General features: G+C 37.7%; 1 protein-coding gene across 7 annotated transcripts in view; it reads left to right on the forward strand.

Moving 5' to 3' along the window:
- The window catches only part of CSNK1A1 (casein kinase 1 alpha 1), a 61,130-nt gene extending 40,724 nt beyond the window's left edge, over positions 1 to 20,406 (forward strand). For 2 of the 7 annotated variants that reach the window (XR_005200791.1, XR_005200793.1), the window contains 6 exons: positions 1,064 to 1,203; positions 2,675 to 2,753; positions 4,760 to 4,834; positions 8,265 to 8,371; positions 9,471 to 14,042; positions 15,158 to 15,630. Coding sequence is in view for 4 of the 7 variants with exons in the window: in XM_017531326.2 (XP_017386815.1) it covers positions 1,064 to 1,203; positions 2,675 to 2,753; positions 4,760 to 4,834; positions 8,265 to 8,371; positions 9,471 to 9,619; positions 17,888 to 17,895 (558 nt within the window). In the remaining 3 variants the exon portion in view is untranslated. Of the gene's footprint in view, positions 1 to 1,063; positions 1,204 to 2,674; positions 2,754 to 4,759; positions 4,835 to 8,264; positions 8,372 to 9,470; positions 14,043 to 15,157; positions 15,631 to 17,887 lie in introns of those variants that run through there. The other 5 variants (XM_017531326.2, XM_017531328.2, XM_017531327.2 and 2 more) reach the window with 3 other exon arrangements.
- Positions 20,407 to 21,037: the final 631 nt, after the last annotated feature.

Consider the following 21,037-nt stretch of genomic DNA (forward strand, 5'->3'; position numbering starts at 1 on the left):
AAGAAAGAAAGAAAGAAAGAAAGAAAAAATGAATACATTATTTCCCGAGTACCATATAGACAAGATAACACTAAGCGTTATTTTGTTCTAACACTAGTTTTGTTTTTAGTTAGCTCACTTAAAGTACTAGTTGTAAGCCACCCTGATTTAAATGCTAAGTGCTTTTGGGGGGGATTTTTATATCAGCTTGTTCAATTTTCCAGAAGTTTAGCCTGACACATGTGTATAGTGTCAGTGCTAAGTAGTATTTTTTATTAATAAAAAATCTTGGTTTCACTGGCAATATTAGACTTTCAGGGTAGACAACAAGTATTCTGTTGGCCGTTGTAGGAGGAGTTGAGATAGCGCTTATCTGTTTTTTTTGTGTGTGTTTTTGAGATGGAGTTTTCGTTCTGTCTCCCAGGCTGGAGTGCAATGGCGCAGTCTTGGCTTACTGTAGCATCTGCCTCCCATGTTCAAGCAATTCTCCTACCTCAGCCTCCTGAGTAGCTAGAACTACAGGTGCCTGCCACCAGCCCCGGCTATTTTTGTAATTTTAGTAGAGATGGGATTTTGCCATGTTGGCCAGGGTGGTCTTGAACTCCTGACCTCAAGTGATCCGCCCGCCTCAGCCTCCCAAAGTGCTGGGATTATAGGCATGAGCCATCGCTCTTGGCCCTTATATCTAGATTTTGAAACCTCATGTTTGTTTACCGACAGTAACAGACTATATCAGGTGTCATTATGACAAGTAGCTCACTTGTCACTTCTGCTGTCAGGCATGTATACATTTCTCTGCTTACTTTATAAAGACAGGCTCCCGTGTATGTAATGAAATGGGCCTGTGAGATTTGCAAATGACAAGAATAAACTACTAGACTTTTAAAATATTTGATTTAATGATGAAGACTAGTAAAAGCTTATGTGAGGTGGTGTTAAGTCTGTTCATTATCTGTTCTAGTAATACTTGGGATACTTTATTTTGATATATTTGAATACATAGTATAGATTCCATTTGATGAATAAGAAGCAGTTTAATTGAACAAGGTTGGAAACCTAATGTTTCTGTATTTCTCTTTTAAAGTTATTCCTTATTGATTTTGGTTTGGCCAAAAAGTACAGAGACAACAGGACAAGGCAACACATACCATACAGAGAAGATAAAAACCTCACTGGCACTGCCCGATATGCTAGCATCAATGCACATCTTGGTATTGAGCAGAGGTAAGTTAGAAAATGGAATGCACTTATCATAGCCATAGCAGAAGCCATCAAGGGGTTCTTGAAATATTTTAATTAGTTTCTTAACAATGTCTAAGAATGTTTCTTGGCTGAGGATTTGAAGGATGCTTATTAATCATTTTACCTGCTACTTTAGCCAGTGTTGAGAAGCCAGTTAAATGAGGTATTTTTGTTTTTTGTTGTTGTTGTTGAAGGTTGTTTCTTGAGGGGAAAATACTGCTTGATTGAAAGTTAGAAGGCTAAGTGAAATGTTGACATTTTGCAGCTGAAAATATGTTATTAGTGTCCTAATAAACCAAAAGGGGGTTAATAGAAATCTCCTGTTATACTTCACTCAAATATATCAATTAATAGGATCTAGTTTAAAGTAAGAAAATTTCACAGTCTCTGCTCTCTTTCTGTTTCTTCATATGAGTTCTAGAGTTTCAAGTTCATCTTTTACAATCACTTTTCATTCCTTAAAACAAACATAGAAGTAATGGAAAAAACAATGATATGCGTCCAAGTTTAAGAACCTCATACAAATGATTTCAGGGTTAAGATATCCATGAATATCTGAATACCCTAGGTTAAATTGTAATGTCACTTTTTCTATATGCCAAAGAATTACCTATCCTTAAACCTATCTATCTATATATTTGTATATATGTGTATATGGATATATATGTGTGAATACATTGATACAGATGTTCAGATATTCCATTAGTTTTAAGTTGTAAACTCCTTTTCAGCACTTTTTGTTTGTTTGTTTTTTGAGATGGAGTTTTGCTCTTGTTGCCCAGGCTGGAGTGCTATGGCAAGACCTCGGCTCACCACAGCCTCCACCTCCCAGGTTCAAGCTATTCTCCTGCCTCAGTCTCTTGAGTAGCTGGGATTACAGACATTTGCTACCATGCCTGGCTAATTTTTTTTTTTTTTTTTTTAAAGTGGAGATAGGGTTTCTCCATGTTGGTCAGGCTGGTTTTCAATTTCTGACCTCTGGTGATCTACCCGCCTCAGCCTCCCAAAGTGCTGGGATTACTGGCGTGAGCCACCGAGCCCAGCCTCCTAAGTTATCTTAATGAGCTTCTGCAAAATTTAGAAATGTTGTCCTGCTTGGTTCATTAAGCTCATTTCTCTAGAGAATTGTTTAGCTAAATCCTTTTTGTTCTTTTAAAATTAAATTGTTATCTTCAGGGTTTTTTTGTGTGTGTATGAAGAGTAAAAAAAAGAAATAAATAAAATTAAGTTGTAAGACAGTTGTTTGCCTGATTTGGATTCCATGAGAAAAGTTTTGTTTAGAGGTAGTAACACATGAACTTTTAAAAATCACCTTAAATAAGTAGCTTCTTGCATAGGACACCAAATAGTGTTCCCTCCGCATTTGGGAACATATCTTCTGGGTGCTTGGCTTTCTTTCATATGTTTTTTATAATAACAGTTCCAGTTCATAAAATTACGTTCTCTTTTCTAGTCGCCGAGATGACATGGAATCATTAGGATATGTTTTGATGTATTTTAATAGAACCAGCCTGCCATGGCAAGGGCTAAAGGTAAATCAGATGCACATTATCACATTTTTCTCTTTCTTTTTTAGAATAAAAATATGTATTGGAGAAGATAAGCTTTACATTCCTTTTAAAATCTGAGATTTTTCTGAGATAATAGAGAATTAACCTTAATTTACTTTATACCTTTTATTTGGGAAAATGAAACCAGATCATTTTAGTAAGAACTTAGTTCAGCTGAAGAACAATATCCTCTGAGAGAACAGTAAGCTGGTACCCACTGGTAGCCGTTAGCTCTGTCTAGATGGAAGTGGGCATGGACTAAGAAAGGTAGAGACTTTCTCATTTTGATGTGTTGCCATTATGTTGAAAATGTATGTTTTTATGTACAACAAAACCTGTTCCTCCAGCAATACTTGTCATTTATGCAATACGTATAGTAACATTTTGTTTCTATTAGCTAGGAGTTTCACCATTGCTTTTGTGAGTGTGCGTTAATAATCACTGTGTTCTAATTTTTGGGTTGGGGGGATGGGTGAGCGGTCTCGCTCTTGTCCAGGCTGGAGTGCAGTGACACAGTTGTGGCTTACTGCAGCTTCCACCTCCTGGGCTCAAGCAGTCCTCCAACCTCAGCCTACCAAGTAGCTGGGACTACAGGAACATGCCACCATGCCCAGCTAAATTTAAAATTTTTTTTTTGTAGAGATGGTGCTTCACTATGTTGCCCAAACTGGTCTCCAACTCTTGAGCTCAAGTGATTCTCCTGCCTCAGCATCCCAAAGTACTGGGATAACACATATGAGCCACCGCTGCTGGTGTGTTCTAAATTTAATGGCTATTTTGATACCTTACCAGTTCTTTAAAGGAAGACCTGTATTTATTGAATGGCTGTGAGCTATTGGTCCTTGGCTAGGTAGCTTTATCCAATAAGAGTATTTTTACTTTAGAAAAACATCGTGACTTACACAATTAACTCCATGTATTAATGCCCCTAAATGATGAACAGATTATTTATATTAATCTGATGCCTTTGCCCTTTTTGTTGAACATGGGTAAAGAACATGCTTTTCAGGCTGAGCATATTGGCTCATGCCTGTAATCTTCAACACTTTGGGAGGCCCAGGTGGGCAATCGTTTTTGTCCAGGAGTTCAAGATCAGCCTGGTCGATATGACAAGACTTAACCTCTACTTAAAAAAAAAAAAACTCAGCAGGGTGTAGTGTCACATGCCTGTAGTCCCAGCTACTCAGGAGGCTGAGCCAGGAGGATTGCTTTGAGCCCAGGAGTTAGAGGCTACAGCAAGCTATAATTGAGCCACTGCACTGCAGCCTGGGCAACAGAGGGAGATCTTGTCTCAAAAAAAGATAATGCTTTTCAGCTGGGTATGACAATGCACACCTGTAGTCCCAACTACTTGAGAGGCTGAGTCAGGAGGATTGCTTGAGGCCAGGAGTTGGAGGCCACAGGAAATTACTGCTGAGCCTGTGAATGGCTACTGCACTCCAACCTGGGCAACATAGTGAGACCTCATCTCCTTAAAATGTGTGTGTGTGTGTGTGTGTGTGTGTGTGTGTGTGTGTGTGTGTGTATGTAGAGAGAGAAAAAGAGAAAATGCTTTTCAGCTATGGCCCCAGCCATTTTTACTTAAATCTGAGGTACTCATATGAATATATGATATTCATATATTCCTTTTAGACTCACCCTTTCCATGTAGCTAAAATTATGTTGTTTCTTTATTTTTTTTTAAGAGGCAGTGGTCGAGGCTACTGGACAGTTGCCGGCCGGTGACCGGTCCCGAGGCTGGCCAGGTGATTCTGCTGCCACTACTGCATCAGTGGCCTCGACCCTGCCCCCTAAAATTATGTTCTTAAAGAAGAAACTGACATCAGAAGTTAACAGTTTGGGAAAAACTTTTTTTTAGATGTATTGTACTTTGATTTTTTTTAATTCTGAGTCTCACAGGTATATGTTTACATGTCTTGTGCATTAAACTACTAAGGTTCTTCTCAGTAGCACTGAGTATATCTTTTTGATTTGATTATTTTCCATAGGCTGCAACAAAGAAACAAAAATATGAAAAGATTAGTGAAAAGAAGATGTCCACTCCTGTTGAAGTTTTATGTAAGGTAAATATGCATGATGAATATTTTAAAAAACATAAATGAAGCCAGGCACAATGAAACCTGTAATCCCAGCACTTTGAGAGGCCAAGGCAGTAGGGTCACTTCAGCCCAGGAGTTCAAGACCAGCCTGGGCAAGATAGGGAGACCCCTTTTCTACCTTAATAGATAAATTTCCTGTCAGGGCACAGTGGCTCATGCCTGCAATCCCAACACTTTAGGAGGCCAAGGCGGGCAGATTGCTTGAGCCCAGAAGTTCGAGTCTAGCCTGGGCAACATGGTGAAATCCCTTATATACCAAAAATCCAAAAGTTAGCTGGGTGTAGTGATGCACGTCTGTGGTCCCAGCTACTCAGGAGGCTGAGGCAGAGGATCACTTGAGCCCAGGAAGTGCCAATTGCAGTGGTGCAGTCTTGGCTTTCTTGCAATAATCTGAAATTGTGCTGCTGCACTCCAGCCTGGGTGACAGAGTAAGACTCTGTCTCCTGTCAGTGAATAAATGAATGAATGATCCAAGAAGAAAAGTGAAAATTTTATTGGTTAGTCCTGGAACTTGTAACATCCAGTTAGGTAGCTATTCACCATTTTAAATTTACCATAGGGATCTTTTTAAATAAGTGTTTTTGCTGAGCACACTGGCTTACACCTGTAGTCCAATTTGATAGACTGAGGCGGGTGGATCGCTTGAACCCAGGAGTTTGAGACCAGTCTATGCAAGATGGTAAAACGCAATCACTACAAAAAATACAAAAATTAGCCTGATATTGTGACACATGCCTGTAATCCCAGCTTCTTGGGGATGCTCGGACAGGAGGATAGCTTGAGCCCAGGAGGTCAAGGCTGCAGTGAGCTGAGATTGCACCACTGCAATCCAACTTGGTGACAGAGTAAAGACCCTGTCTCAACAAATGGTTTAAGTAGATTAAGTGTTTAATGTTTCTGGTTTGTTAGGGCTCTCTAATCTGTTGAAAATTAGGGAAAATAAACAGGGCAGGTAAACATTTTCCGTACAACCTCATTAATCTATAAGAAAAATATGAAATATTCTCCTTACCCTAAACTAGTGCTGGAAAGGAAAGGTTATCAATGATTAGTACATTAAGGAACAGGAGAACATACAGACAGATTGGAGCAATCCAAAATAGCAATTGTCCAACAATACAGAAATGCAGAAGACAGTTTGAATCACACTAATTTTTTCTGAAATTTTCAACTTCTTGGAAAGGCAATTGAGTTTAAGAATAGAGAGGGATGGCCAGATGCAGTGGCTCACACCTGTAATCCCAGCACTTTGGGAGGCCAAGGCCAGTGGAATACAAGGTAGAAAGATTGAGACCATCCTGGATAACATGGTGAAACCCCATCTTTACTGAAAATACAAAAAATTAGCCAAGCATGGTGGCGTGCACCTGTAGTCCCAGTTACTTGAGAGGCTGAGGCAGGAGAATTGCTTGAACCTAGGAGGCGGAGGTGGCACTGAGCCGAGATCACACCACTGCACTCAGCCTGGCAACAGAGCGAGGCTCCATCTTAAAAATATATATATATATATTTGTGTTATGATGAATAACCATGATCTCTTCCATAAAAAGAAGGTATTTCAGATAAGAAAAGAATTGTATACCTGAAATTAAGTACAAAGCAGTATACAAAAAAATAGTTGAGGGAAGAAATCAATGAAACTTAAAATAGTAATTTTAAAGTTGTGAGATTCTTTTCAGTTTCATTGTCATGCTGTTTCCCATTAACACAGACCGTGAATGTATGTAAATGTTAAGAGTTTTAGATGTATAATATGTATTATTGTACACCTTTTAACATATGCATGTTTCAAGTGGTCACCCAATTTATATCAGTGCAATCAATAAAAAATGTTGCAAATATTTCCATTCTATCCTGCCTAACTCCAGGAAGTGAGAAATTATTCAAAATCATAAGGTTGTAGGAAGAGACTGCCTCCTTTAACTTTACCAGTCTCCACAGTGGCACTTACTCTAGGAGAGGAGATAGAGAGGTTTGTGCTGTTGTCATATTTTGTATTTCCACATTGCTGATTGGTGAAATCCTTTTGGTGACTAATATCTAGAGCCTTAAAAATGTTGGCCGGGCGCGGTGGCTCAAGCCTGTAATCCCAGCACTTTGGGAGGCTGAGGCGGGTGGATCACGAGGTCAGGAGATCGAGACCATCCTGGTCGACATGGTGAAACCCCGTCTCTACTAAAAATATAAAAAAATTAGCTGGGCATGGTGGCGCGTGCCTGTAATCCCAGCTACTCAGGAGGCTGAGGCAGGAGAATTGCCTGAGCCCAGGAGGCGGAGGTTGCGGTGAGCCGAGATCGCGCCATTGCACTCCAGCCTGGGTAACAAGAGTGAAACTCCGTCTCAAAAAAAAAAAAAAAATGTTTATACATTGTTGAGAATCTTTCCTAAGAAACTAAATTGAAAAAGCCTATGCCTACGGATATACTTAGCAGTATTATTAATAATGGGGAAAAATTAGAATGCATCTAAATGTTCAATTATAAGGAGCAAGTTGATGATGCATGTATTAGGTAGAATATCATGCAACCAACCATTCAGAAGCTTCTGAAGTCTGGGCCTGGTGGCTCACGCCTGTAATCCCAGCACTACGGGAGACTGAGGAGGCCGAAGTGGGCAGATTGCTTGAGCTTGGGAATTTGAGACCATCCTTGGCAACATGGCAAAACCCTGTCTCTACCAAAAAACATTAAAAATTAGCTGGGTGTGGTGGCTTGTGCCTGTAGTCCCAGCTGCTCAGGAAGCTGAGATTGGAGGATTGGTTGAAGCCTGGGAGGTGGAGGTTGGAGTGAGCTGAGATTTTACCAGTGCACTCCAGCCTGGGAGACAGATGGAGACCCTGTCTTTAAAAAAAAGGTGGGGGGGAGGCGGGACTGATAAAATGACAAATTTTAACAAGTGAGCTGTGTATTCAAGCACTTTGGAGGCCAAGGCGGGCGGATCACCTGAGGTCGGGAGTTAAAGAACAGCCTGACTAACATGGTGAAAGCCCATCTTAAAAAAAAAAAAGAACATAGTACTGTGTAGGAAGAGCACTGTATGGGAAAAGCATATATATTTTTTCTACCAATATTGTACATAATAGGGTGGGTAGGGTCATGAAATTTTAAATTTATGAGGAGACCAAATCATTATTATTTTAGCTCTCATAGCTTCCTATGAAGTGGTAAAATATCCCACCCAAAAATGTCTTTTTGCTTGTACTTAAATGCGTTTTTTTTTTTACTTGTAGCTATTGTATATAAAATAATTTTCCCTGATTTATTTTTCATATTGCTAACCATTGGCATTTTTTTATGCTACTGTATATTTTTTTTTGTATCTTGAAATGTTTGTTTTTAACCCTTTGTTTTTAACCCTTTGTTAAAACCCTTTGTTTTAACCCTTGAACCTGTAGGGGTTTCCTGCAGAATTTGCCATGTACTTAAACTATTGTCGTGGGCTACGCTTTGAGGAAGCCCCAGATTACATGTATCTGAGGCAGCTATTCCGCATTCTTTTCAGGTCAGTTTTTAAGGTATTTTTAAGATTTTAAACTCTGTGAGGGAAATTGGTTAAATCTACCTAACATTCATTCTGATAAATACTAAAGTGAAGCAGATCTAACTAATATGAATAAAAGGTTTAATAAACTGATTTATTTGGGACTGATTGGGCATTTTTCTATTTCTAGTGTAAATATTATTCAAATGATTTTAGTTTGGAGTGGATAGAGAGTTGAATCAGACTCAAAGTAGAATGTAACTTTTCTAGAATAGTTATAATTCACATTAGTGCCCTCTGGAACTCTCCAACTTTGCTACAGTACCAAATAGAAAAGCAATTAAAATATCACATAGTCATGGAATCTGATCATGTGGTGACAGTCCTAAACTAGGGTAATATTCCTAAGGCATAACCCAGAATCCGTCTTGAACAAGGTGCTGGGTGGTAGGGGGCAGGGGGTTGGCACAGAATACATTACATGTGGCTCAAACTCTTAGTTGGGAGAGAATAAAAATTGAGGTAATCGGCCAGGCACAGTGGTTCACACCTGTAAACGCCCAGCACTTTGGGAGGCCAAGGCGGGCAGATCACTTGAGGCCAGGCGTTCGAGACCAGCCTGGCCAACATGGTAAAAACCCATCTCTACTAAAAATACAAAAATCAGCCAAGTATGGCGACAGGCGCCCGTAATCCCAGCTACTTGGGAGGTTGAGGCAGGAGAACTTCTTGAACCTGGGACGCTGCAGTGAGCCAAGATCATGCTTTGTCTCAAAAAAAAAAAAAAAAAAAGGCAGGTAACCCTTTAACCCCAGAAAAGTGTCTTCCCAAGATACCAGTCAGATATCTTATTCCTAAACTTCCAGTTGAATATTTACTCTTGTTATTAGAAAGTACCTCCTCTTATAAGTATTCCCCTAGGTAATTGACAGCTTGACTCGGTGTTTAAGTTTTCATGCTGCCTTTTTCATCTATAATAAGAGAAGTATTTTAGAAGCTGCCATGCTTGAGGAAATATTCGTTGTGTGAAGAAGTGCCCTCACTGTCTTAAAACATTAGTAGGTTATATAACTGGACTCTGTTATTGAAGGATCAACATAAAATATTTTACCTTTTCCAGGACCCTGAACCATCAATATGACTACACATTTGATTGGACAATGTTAAAGCAGAAAGCAGCACAGCAGGCAGCCTCTTCCAGTGGGCAGGGTCAGCAGGCCCAAACCCCCACAGGCAAGCAAACTGACAAAACCAAGAGTAACATGAAAGGTTAGTAGCCAAGAACCAAGTGACGTTACAGGGAAAAAATTGAATACAAAATTGGGTAATTCATTCATTTCTAACAGTGTTAGATCAAGGAGGTGGTTTTAAAATACGTAAAAATTTGGCTCTGTGTTTAAAAAAAAAAAAAAAAGACGTCCTTGGAAAATTTGACTACTAACTTTAAACCCAAATGTCCTTGTTCATATATATGTATATGTATTTGTATATACATATATGTGTTTATATTATATCATTTCTCTTGGGATTTTGGGTCATTTTTTAACAACTGCATCTTTTTTACTCATTCATTAACCCCCTTTCCAAAAATTTGGTGTTGGGAATATAATATAATATAATCAATCAATCCAAAATCCTAGACCTAACACTTGTTGATTTCTAATAATGAATTTGGTTAGCCATATTTTGACTTTATTTCAGACTAACAATGTTAAGATTTTTTATTTTGCATGTTAATGCTTTAGCATTTAAAATGGAAAATTGTGAACATGATCTAATATCAAGAGGTGAGTCTGGCATTACCCCCGAAGTGTCCATCTTCTCAGTTGCAGAGCATCTCATTTACTCTCTTAAATGCTCACATAACTGCAAAACTAAGCACATCTCTTCTAGTCACAAAAATAATTCTCTTATTTGCAGTTTAACTACATATGATCTTAATTTCAAAGTAATTTCTTTGGTTTTGGCTTTATTTTTTACAATGTTGCAAATATCAGGCTCTCAGGGTTTAATGTGCAATTAAAGTCTACAGTCAGGCCTTGCAAATTGAAGATGACTGGGGCAAATGCTATTGAAACTGGTGGTCTACTTCCTTTCTACCTTTCTCTGGCACTCTTACTGCCTGTAAGGAGTAGAACTGTTAGAGCACACTGTTGCCATACAGTTTGACTCCCATTTTCATGTTTTATTTTTCTTTTCCCGTTTCTGGGGCTTACTTCCTGATAGCTGCCTACTTTCTGGAAGTAGTGGGCAAGTAAGATTTGGCTTTTGGTTTCTAATTTTTAAATTTCTGAATGACTGCTCTAGTCTGAACTTGGCCTTTATGGATTAATATTTGCTTCACATTTTTAGTGTTGTATTTAAACTATTTTATAATTTAAAAGTAGATTCTAATCTGAAGATTCTTTTCAAGAAATATTAATAACTGATGTCATCCTCATCCCGGGAGCTCATCTGTTAGGAATGAAGTTGAAATGCTTCTCTTACATGTTTCTGTATTTGGGAAGGATTCAAAGTTGATGGTTTACTGTCATTGGGATTTTCAGATGGTGACATTTAAACTCAGGATAGCAAACACTAATGTTCGCACAGTGTTCTGCCTCTGCATCTCAGTTGGTCCTTAATTGCCCCTTTTCAGTGTTTTAATCATTGTATAACTAATCATAGTGCCAAGAAGTTCATAATGTGTCATGTAGCTAGTGTCACTGAAAAACAGTCCTACCATTTAAGTAAGAGTCTCTAACCCAAGGACCTGCTACACCAGACACCTATAGTGTATTGTGCTTTTTCTCACAAAATGAGACCAATTCTGCCTGAAGCTAGCTGGGATAATAGGATCGTCACAAGTTGCAGTTTCTGTAACTATAATTAGATTGAAATCTCATCTGACCTAGAACATTTTACTTCAGGCATTCAGCAGACTTCAGAAAGAATTAACTTTTTTTTTGAGTTAGTTCCTTTGTTAGTTTACTTTGTGTCTCTTATTCAATAAATGAGCAGAATTTTTGTCCTGCCTTATCCAGGTTGTAAAGATGAGAAGTTGGATCCACTCAGTTGGGATGTTTCCTTGGGGGGGGGGAAACTGTAATTAAACTTGTTTAATTCTTGTTTTGTATTGTAGCTATTTTTCATAAAAGCAACTTAAAATCTTATACAAATTTTATAGCACCATTAGACACAGTGGTCATACAAATTATCACATAAACATGGACTTGAAAAATTAGACTTTTCCTAAAACACATCATATGTCATTGACTGCTTTTCATAGATACACTTCAAAGGCCATACATCTGTATTGCTACCAAAAAGTGCCGCTTCACCTAACACAGACTCCTTTTTGCTCTTTGACATCTTGAAAACACCCATTTGTTTTTTAATACAAAACTTAGTGCTCAAGACAAATCTTACATGAAACCCTCATAAACCATGAAAATATGGATGGTCTTAGGGTCTTAGGTATGAAATAAGCATTAGGAACATAGTCTCCTAATTTCAACCCCCAGCCCAGCAGATTATTCTTTAAGAAATCTCCTAGGAGTTCTGGAATTAGAAAACAATTGCCCTGGGTTATTCCTGCTTCCAGTCTCTAAGTAACAAGGGCGTTTGAAAGCATCGTCTCTTCAGGTCCACTGTAGTGGTTTTTTATTTAAGAAGTAACTCAACTGGGCATGGTGGCTTATGCCTGTGATCTCAGAACTTTGGGAGGCTGAGGCCAACAGATCACTTGAGGCCAGGAGTTTCAAGAGCCTGGCCAACATGGTGAAAACCTGTCTTTACAAAAATTAGCCAGGTGTGGTGGCGTGCACCTGTGGTCCCAGCTAGTTGGGAGCCTGAGGCATGAGAATCGCTTGAACCTGGGAAGCAGAGGTTACAGTGAGCCGAGATTGAGCCACTGCACTCCACCCTGGGTGATTGAGTGATACTGTCTCAAAAAAAAGAACTCATACAGCTCAATGATTCATTGATCCCAGTAAATCCTTTTAATAATAATGAAAACATCCTACTAGGTTTTTCTAGTTAAAAACTTTTAAGACAAGCGCAGTGGCTCGTGCCTGTAATCCCAACATATTTGGGAGGCTGAGGTGGGAGGATGTAGGAGGATTGCTTGCCTCCAGGAATTCTATCCTTTCGTGGGCCACGTAGTAAGACCCTGTCCAGCCCCTCCAGCACTCCCCCCCAAAAAAGCCAGGCATGGTGGTACACGCCTGGGGTCCCAGCTACTTTGGGAGGCTGAGGTTGGAGTATCACCTGAGCCCTGGAGGTTGAGGCTGCAGTGAGCTGTAATCACACCACTACACTCCAGCCTGGGCAACAGATGAGACCTTGTGTCACAAAAAAGAATTTTTAAAAGGTGCTTTTTAAATGCATTTTATCATTTGCTCTTGACAGAGTTAAATTTTCAGAGGCTTTAGTATTATTAAGTGTCATGAGTACGTTAAGCAAGTAAATCTCTAATGTAGGAAAATCCCTCAAATGGTAACATTTACTCATGTTTTATATGGTTATTTTTGAAAAATATATCTAATATTTCTCTAGTAAAAATGGTGTTGTTTTAGTAACTTACTAGGAATGTTTAAAGATTCTTTAAGTCTGGCTTATGTAGCTAATGTGGGCCTATTAAATAATAGACAGACTTGTGTCTTTGTTATATTCTTTAGGGCTTTTCAAATACTCCATTCCAAAGCCCATCAAAAGGTCAAGAAACAAGGCCTTTCCCTTTATGCCAATTATTATCTGTACTGCTTTTAAGGTTCAATTACCACAAGATTATAATTAATGTTTTTATTCATGTTCAGAAGAAAAATACATACATTTCGCACCAACATACTTTGAAATCCATTTCTCTCCTTTGACTATATGTGATTATCAAAAAAGTATTTTTCAAGACATTAAAAATAAGTAAAGGAAAAGGAAATATTTTTAGAACATTCAAAATCCAATGAAGTTCAGTGTTTCTTTAGTTGAGGGCAGAGGTGGAGGAGAATTTCAGAAGGTAGTGAACCCAAAGGTGGATTCTTACATAATTCTACTATTCTGTTCTCTAACCCATCTGTTTACTACCCTAACCATAGTTACCAAGTAGAGTTTTATTGTTAGTATAGGTAGCTATCAAAGTGTTGACATTCAAAGGAGATTACAAATGATTATTTTTCTATCAAATGGACCGACCATGTCCGCAGTATTCCTTGAACTACCTTCCAGTTTTCCTGGGCTGCATCTACCATTTATGCCTAGTTTAACTTTTTTCTGACTTCGCCAATTGCTGCTAGGAATGTGCTGGTCATTCAGCAGCACAACCAGATCACAGGGGAAGATCTTGAAATATCTGGACGAACTGATCGGTCTGAATACACTGCCCTGAATACACTCAATTCAAAGAAGTGCCAGGGAACTACATCTTCTTGCTGAAGCCTTGAATTTTTGTCAGATTTTTTTTACTGTGGACAGTAAAGCTGGAAAGAAGATCTAAATAACCCAGCTGGAAATGCAGATAGATGAAAGTGTAAGAGTTGGTTTGTGGTCATCTGGAGTCCACGTCTCCAAGGCTGCTGGACCTTCAAATTTTGCAACTTGTTAGATCTTCTGGATGATAGCACAACTGTTAGAAGACCTGGAAGAATACAGTGTTGCTGGGACTCAGTGGTGTTCAATGAGACCATCTACCAGCTGGGGAAAGAATTAATTACAACAGGTATTTTAAAACTCTGTAACATCAGAAATGTGTAGCAGAATGAATTCTGTTATAAGGAAGACAGAAGAATTCAGTCTGTTTTTTAATGCTGTTTAGGAATGATGTCTACTCCCTATACTTAAAAATTGTCATTTATCTCATTTGTAGTGTTGAAAACATAACTTCCATTAGTTTCTGTAGGGAAAGAAGAATTATAGGGTTTGTTTGTTTTTTTTTTAATTTTTCTTTAACTTTAGATACTGCCAATTTGATTTAAAATTCTCCAAGCTTAATTATGTGCAACTAAAAGAACCATATAAGTGGCCAGGCACTGTGGCTCTCTCTTATAATCTCAGCATTTTCGAGGTGAGATGGGAAGATCACTTGAGCCCAGGAATTTGAGAACCACGTGGGCAACATAGGGAGACCTCGTCTCTATTTTAAATAATTAAAACACACACGCACAACCATGTTATAGGAAAAGTTAGTATAAATGACATAGCATAATGAATATTATATTCAAAATAACTTTTAAAAAGTTGTCTTGTAAAAATGTGAAGGGATCCTAATTTCAGAAGCCCCATCACAATCTTACAAGCCTTAGTACTACATAAATATCCCTTTGAACTAGTGTCTGGTTCTGATTTAAAAATCAGAAACATCTGTAGTTAATTTATAAATGACAACAGATACACACTGTATGGGGAGGCTGAGGTGGTAGGATCTCTTCAGCCCAGGAGTTATAAGTCTAGCACATCAAAAGAAAACGCATACCTTTTATTTATTTTTTTTACATATAGGTCTCACTATGTTGCCCTGGTTTATTTATATGTATAAATATATAAATATATATGTTATACCCAGGATATATATACCCAGGAATTCCTGGCATTAGGTGATCTTCCTTCTTCAGCCTCCCAAACTGTTAGGATTACAAATATGAGCCACCTCTCTGGGCCAGAACATACATTTTAGATTTCAGACTGGGGGGTGAGCAGGGATAAATCTCCTTGTTAGTTATATAAAAATATATTTTTTTTCTTTTTGCAGATTTAAAAAGTAATTTAGCTGTTAACTTCTTAATCATCCGGCTCTGTTTTAACTTTTTTCCATTCTCTCTCTCTCTCTCTCTTAAGGAACAAAGGGATTCATTCCTCATTTTAACTGATACTACAATGAAGATGGGTTCTTGAACTTTTGGAAGCCTGGATAAGCCACCTCATCTGCAAGATAAAAAAACAAAAACTAATACATATTGGAGAAAATAATGCTTAGTACTTGAAGATTGAATGTTGAATACCTAATTGAATATTCCTGTTGACGTTTTTTCTTTTTTCCTAAACATACTTCAGAAACGTCTTAGGACAGTTGACTGGAAAAATGTTGAACCCTCGGCGGAATAGCATACCATTGACCCATCTGAAGAGTTAAAGCTGTATTTTTGACTGCTCTATTCTACCAGAATATTGTTAGGCTAGCCTTTTACCGGTTTCTAAACAATTGTAATCATTTATTGACTCAGCAGTTCCTCAGACAACAGGCTAAAAGATGTACAGATGTATTTCAATTTGAGTTTCCCTGATATTAAAGGCATAAGAGTTTCTTAGTATTTTGACTGACAATGTAACATGTTTCCATTTTAGTTTGTTAGTGATGGTGGTTTTTCCGTTTGAAAGCCATTTGGTATATTCACCATAATGATTAGTTTAATATGATTACATAAGAAAACTATGATAAAACCCAGCAATTTTAGTAATTGTGAAAACATGTTTTTTTAAATTGTGTTTAAGAATAATTGCAGGACTTAAAACCAAATTCTGATGGGGGAAGGGCCATTTGTGTTTAATCCTTAGATTCTTAACCTGCATAGCTTATCCTGCCTTGTAATTTTTTTTCTTAACTCCCAAACAAGAAGCTTGAAACTTATCCTGTATTTTAAAATTGAAATTAGGGTATAGTCAGATTTTTTTTTCTTTTTATTAAGGGTTTGGTTTGACAGCCTTTAAAAGAAAGCTTTGCCTCGCTAATACTTCTTTTTTTTTTTTTTTTTTTTTTTTTTTTTTTTTTTTTTTTTTTTNCTCGGCTCACCGCAACCTCCGTCTCCTGGGTTCAGGCAATTCTCCTGCCTCAGCCTCCTGAGTAGCTGGGATTACAGGCACGCGCCACCATGCCCAGCTGATTTTTTGTAGTTTTAGTAGAGACGGGGTTTCACTGTGTTAACCAGGATGGTCTCGATCTCTTGACCTCGTGATCCACCCGCCTCGGCCTCCCAAAGTGCTGGGATTACAGGCGTGAGCCACCGCGCCCGACCTCGCTAATACTTCTTAATAACGTGCATCAAATAATGTTCCCTGTGGTGAAATATATTGTCAAAGTTTTATCTTTCATTTTTGGCATTTGCTTCTTATGGACTTAGTACCCAGGCAGCAAAAGATCTATTATGTATCTACTCTGTTGTATGTTTACTATTCTTTCCCCCCAAACAGGCATATATTCATAATAAGAAATAAACATGAGAATTATTTTATTTCTCCCACAAAGCCCATGGGAGATAGCTCAACAAATGTTTAAAAAGTAAATAAGGCCAGGCACAGTGACTCATGCCTGTAACCCTAGCACTTTGGGAGGCCATGGTGGGTGGATCAGGGGGTCAGGAGTTTGAGACCAGCCTGGCCAACACAGTAAAACCCCGTCTCTACTAAAAATACAAAAATTAGCCCGGAGTGTCGGCAGGCACCTGTAGTCCCAACTACTCAGGAGGCTGAGGCAGGAGAATTGCTTGAACCGGGGACACGAGATTATAGTGAGCTGAGATTGTGCCACTGCACTCCACCCTGGATTACGGAGTGAGACTCTATCTCAAAGGGAAAAAAAGAAGAAGAAAAGAAAAAAAAAGGAGCAGTTTGTGATTGAGGAAAACTTGACCTAGGTTAAAGAAGTAAGGAGAGATTGGAGTGGGCTAGAAGGAGCTATAGTTTCTAGCTCATATGTAAGGAGCTGGGGACAGAGGGGCATTGGTGCCTCAGAGTGGGTGTCTGGTGAAAGGGAAAAAGGCGCCTAATGGATTTTCAGGCTATTGCTGAAAATTTTCTCTGTTTGCCTTTAGATGTAGGTAAACTGTGCAGTTACGACCTGAAGCTTCTTGTATTCAAACTTGGCCTAGGGCTTATATAGAGGCCCTAGGGTCTACTTGTGGTGGAGGAGGGAAGTATGTGCAGAATATGTAGGCTTGAGAAGAAAATAAATCCAGAAAAGCATCACTTGCTTATCACAAAACCATCTTTCTAATGCAGCTGGTAAAGAAGTTTCAAAGGTCTATCTAAGGTTTCTCTACAGAAATTACATGCTTCTCTGATCTTTGATTAGTAAAATAATTGAGATAATTATGCCTTGAATGCATTTATTATTGAACTTACCATTTTAATTTGTGTCAGAAATAATGTGCAGAAAAGTTTTTGCTCATGGTAGGATTAAAATTGCGTTCTTTAAAGTGAAGCAATCTGTTTTTTGTTGATTTGATAAATATTTGAGTGCATAATATGTTCTAGGTACTAAAAATACAGAAGTGAATAGCAACATGCTCATTTGAATTACTGATAATTATTTTAGTATGCTGAGAGGCTTTGAATTCATTGTACCACTCCTTCCTAGAGTCATTCAAAACAGAAAAACTAGTTTTAAGTATAGATTTCATGTTTTTCTGTTTTAAAAGGTTGAGCTAATGCTTTTCACAAGAGACAAAATAACATGAGCCACTATAAAGTAATTATTGGCTCAGTTCCACCCAATTTCCATATTCTGGGTGTAATTTAAAATTTTTAACTTGGAATTTTAACATTTTGTTTTGTTTTGTTTTGTTTTACCAGGTTTCTAAGCATGAACTGAGGAACAGAAGAAGCAGAGCAGATGATCGGAGCAGCATTTGTTTCTCCCCAAATCTAGAAATTTTAGTTCATATGTACACTAGCCAGTGGTTGTGGACAACCATTTACTTGGTGTAAAGAACTTAATTTCAGTATAAACTGACTCTGGGCAGCATTGGTGATGCTGTATCCTGAGTTGTAGCCGCTGTAATTGTGAATATTAACTGAGATAGTGAAACATGGTGTCCGGTTTTCTATTGCATTTTTTCAAGTGGAAAAGTTAACTAAATGGTTGACACACAAATTGGTGGAGAAATTGTGCATATGCCAATTTTTTGTTAAAACCTTTTGTTTTGAACTATACTGCTTTGAGATCTCATTTCAGAAGAACGGCATGAACAGTCTTCAGCCACAGTTGTGATGGTTGTTAATGCTCACAATTGTGCATTCTTAGGGTTTTTCCATCCCTGGGGTTTGCAAGTTGTTCACTTAAAACATTCTTAAAATGGTTGGCTTCTTGTCTGCAAGCCAGCTGATACGGTAGCAACCAAAGATTCCAGTGTTTGAGCATATGAAAGACTCTGCCTGCTTAATTGTGCTAGAAATAACAGCATCTAAAGTGAAGACTTAAGAAAAACTTAGTGACTACTAGATTATCCTTAGGACTCTGCATTAACTCTATAATGTTCTTGGTATTAAAAAAAAAAAACAAAGCATATTTGTCACAGAAATTTAGTTAACATCTTACAACTGAACATGTATGTATGTTGCTTAGATAAATGTAATCACTGTAAACATCTATATGATCTGGGATTTTGTTTTTATTTTGAAATGGGAGCTTTTTTGTTTACAAGTTCATTAAAAACTAAAAACTGTTTCTGTAAGGAAATGAGATTTTTTTTTAAACAACAAAAATGCCTTGCTGACTCACTATAAAATAAAAATCTCCCCAATTTTTTGATAGACTACTTTAAGCCATTTGTTACATGGTATTCCTTTGCAAGTCAATTTAGGTTTCGTGTTAACTTTTCCTTTAAAAAAAAAAAAAATCTAATTCTTTTGTCTGAAGGGGAAAGGCATTCTTTCATTTTTGTTTTTTTATGACTTGCAGGCACAATATCTAGTACTGCAACTGCCAGAACTTGGTATTATAGCTGCTGCCCGCTGACTAGCAGCTAGACTGATTTTGAATAAAGATGAAAGCATTAAAGGGTTTTCCTATAAAACGTTTTTCTTTACAATACTTGTGAAATGGCTATAAGCAGTTGACTTTCACCCTTGGAGAGCATCACACTGTGTGAGGTTCAGTGATCGTTGACCCTCCCCAACCCCTCCTGCTTCTTTATCTGTCTTTATCTGTGTGCGTGCGCTTCCTCTCAATTTTCTTTGCACGCTCATTTCTTTTTCTCTGACCCAAGAGAAAGGAAAACTTACTGATGATAATTTTAAAGTAGTGTAATTTATTCATTTATAGCATGTCAGGATAAATTAAAAGAGCATTTGTCTGGAAATGCTGCCAGGAGCCTATTGTGTAAATGTAGGTATTTTGTAAAATAACATTGAAATTGTAAATTGACACGTGTTTGGTCAGATTGTGTCAACTTTAATTTGTTTTGTTTTCTTTTTTCTTTTTCTTTTTTTTATTTGAAAACTACTTTAGCAATAATTAATTCCATGATTATCACATTCTGCCATTAAGGGAGATAGTACCGTAATACTGAAGAAATCTTATTAAGTCTGAACTTTTGGGGTAGGCAGCTTTTTTGTTTCTTTTCTATCCACCCTTGTCAGTTGAGGTATTTGTTTCTTGACTAATAAACCCTTTGATACTTTTAGCCAGAAATTGGTCTCATAAAGCTATTTTTGAGTATAGTTTGTGTAAAATAAAACTGTTTAGCTTTGGTAATAACTTTTCCAAGCTGAACTCCCTCTAGCAAGATATTTTTCAGTGCTTTTCTTTACTATGCACTTAGACTATGCACTTTTTCTGAAATATTTTTGTAACACTTTTTTGTATTTTTGCCATTTGAAAAGGTTGTGGTGTAGTTGGTCTGTAATTAAGTTGCAGATTTAAAACTGCTGTTAGCTTTGTAAATCAAAATATAGGTGTTTTTTGTCCTGGTATATCATCATTCCATCTGCAGCTGGAGCTGGAATCCCATTGATCTTCTAGCTACCATTCATTTTCTTCACAGTTCACAAAAGAAGAATGTGAAATTCAGTGAATGCTGTTACTAATCCTGTCGCGAGATGAATCTCATTTCACCAAAATTAAATTATGTTTTTCCGCTAAAATGATGATACAAGTTGAAGACACATCACTCTGAAATTGGAAGACCTCACCACTTAAGGCTCCACAGTGGCTTACTCAGCTGAACTCTAGGTTACTACTCTTTACTTTGTTCACCCATTGGGGGGTGCAGTTTTTTTAAAATGTTGGGAGATGGCCATTCTAACTACTGTTGAATGTCTCTGTTTTGGGAAGGTATAACAAGAAATAAAAAAGAATATATATGAAGGGAGAGACTGGTTATCTCCTCCCATATGGTTGTGCTTATGCTCTTACGGCTTACAAATGGATATTTCGAGGTTTGCTTTCACAATGCCTATCAACAAATATTTTTATTACGATTTTTCCTGTTTCTTCTAGTCCTTGCAGTACTCATACATGTTTTAAGCCGAGCATACTGTAATAATAAGTTTGATTTCATTATAATAAAAATATCAAACAAAAGGATTTTAGAACCCAAGACAATGAGCTAGTTTTCCCTAAAGTTTGCTGAACTATTAAGGAATATGTTTTTATGACCTGACTAGAATGAGCCATGGACATTTTTAGCTCAGCTGAAAAATCCAGCAGCATTTAATGCAGGTAAATTCCTCGGTTCTTTTCCAACTAGTCTAGAACAGTTTTGCTTTGACTCAAACTGGTATAAAGCATTATTTTAGGTCTTCTCTTTGCCAGTTTTTAAGCAATTATAACCATGTAATCAAGATGTGAAGGCATCTATATGAAGTATAGTAAAGAAGTGTTGTAAGCAGATAAATATATGTGTCCCAGGTATGCTGCTCTGTTTGAAGTGAGATTTTGTGAGACTATACTTTTAAATGCATTGCCATTGCCTACATTTGGGGGGGGGGGCGGTGTTTTTC

Source organism: Cebus imitator, unplaced genomic scaffold (genome assembly GCF_001604975.1).
Source record: "Cebus imitator isolate Cc_AM_T3 unplaced genomic scaffold, Cebus_imitator-1.0 Scaffold71, whole genome shotgun sequence".
Classification (NCBI taxonomy): Eukaryota; Metazoa; Chordata; class Mammalia; order Primates; family Cebidae; genus Cebus; species Cebus imitator.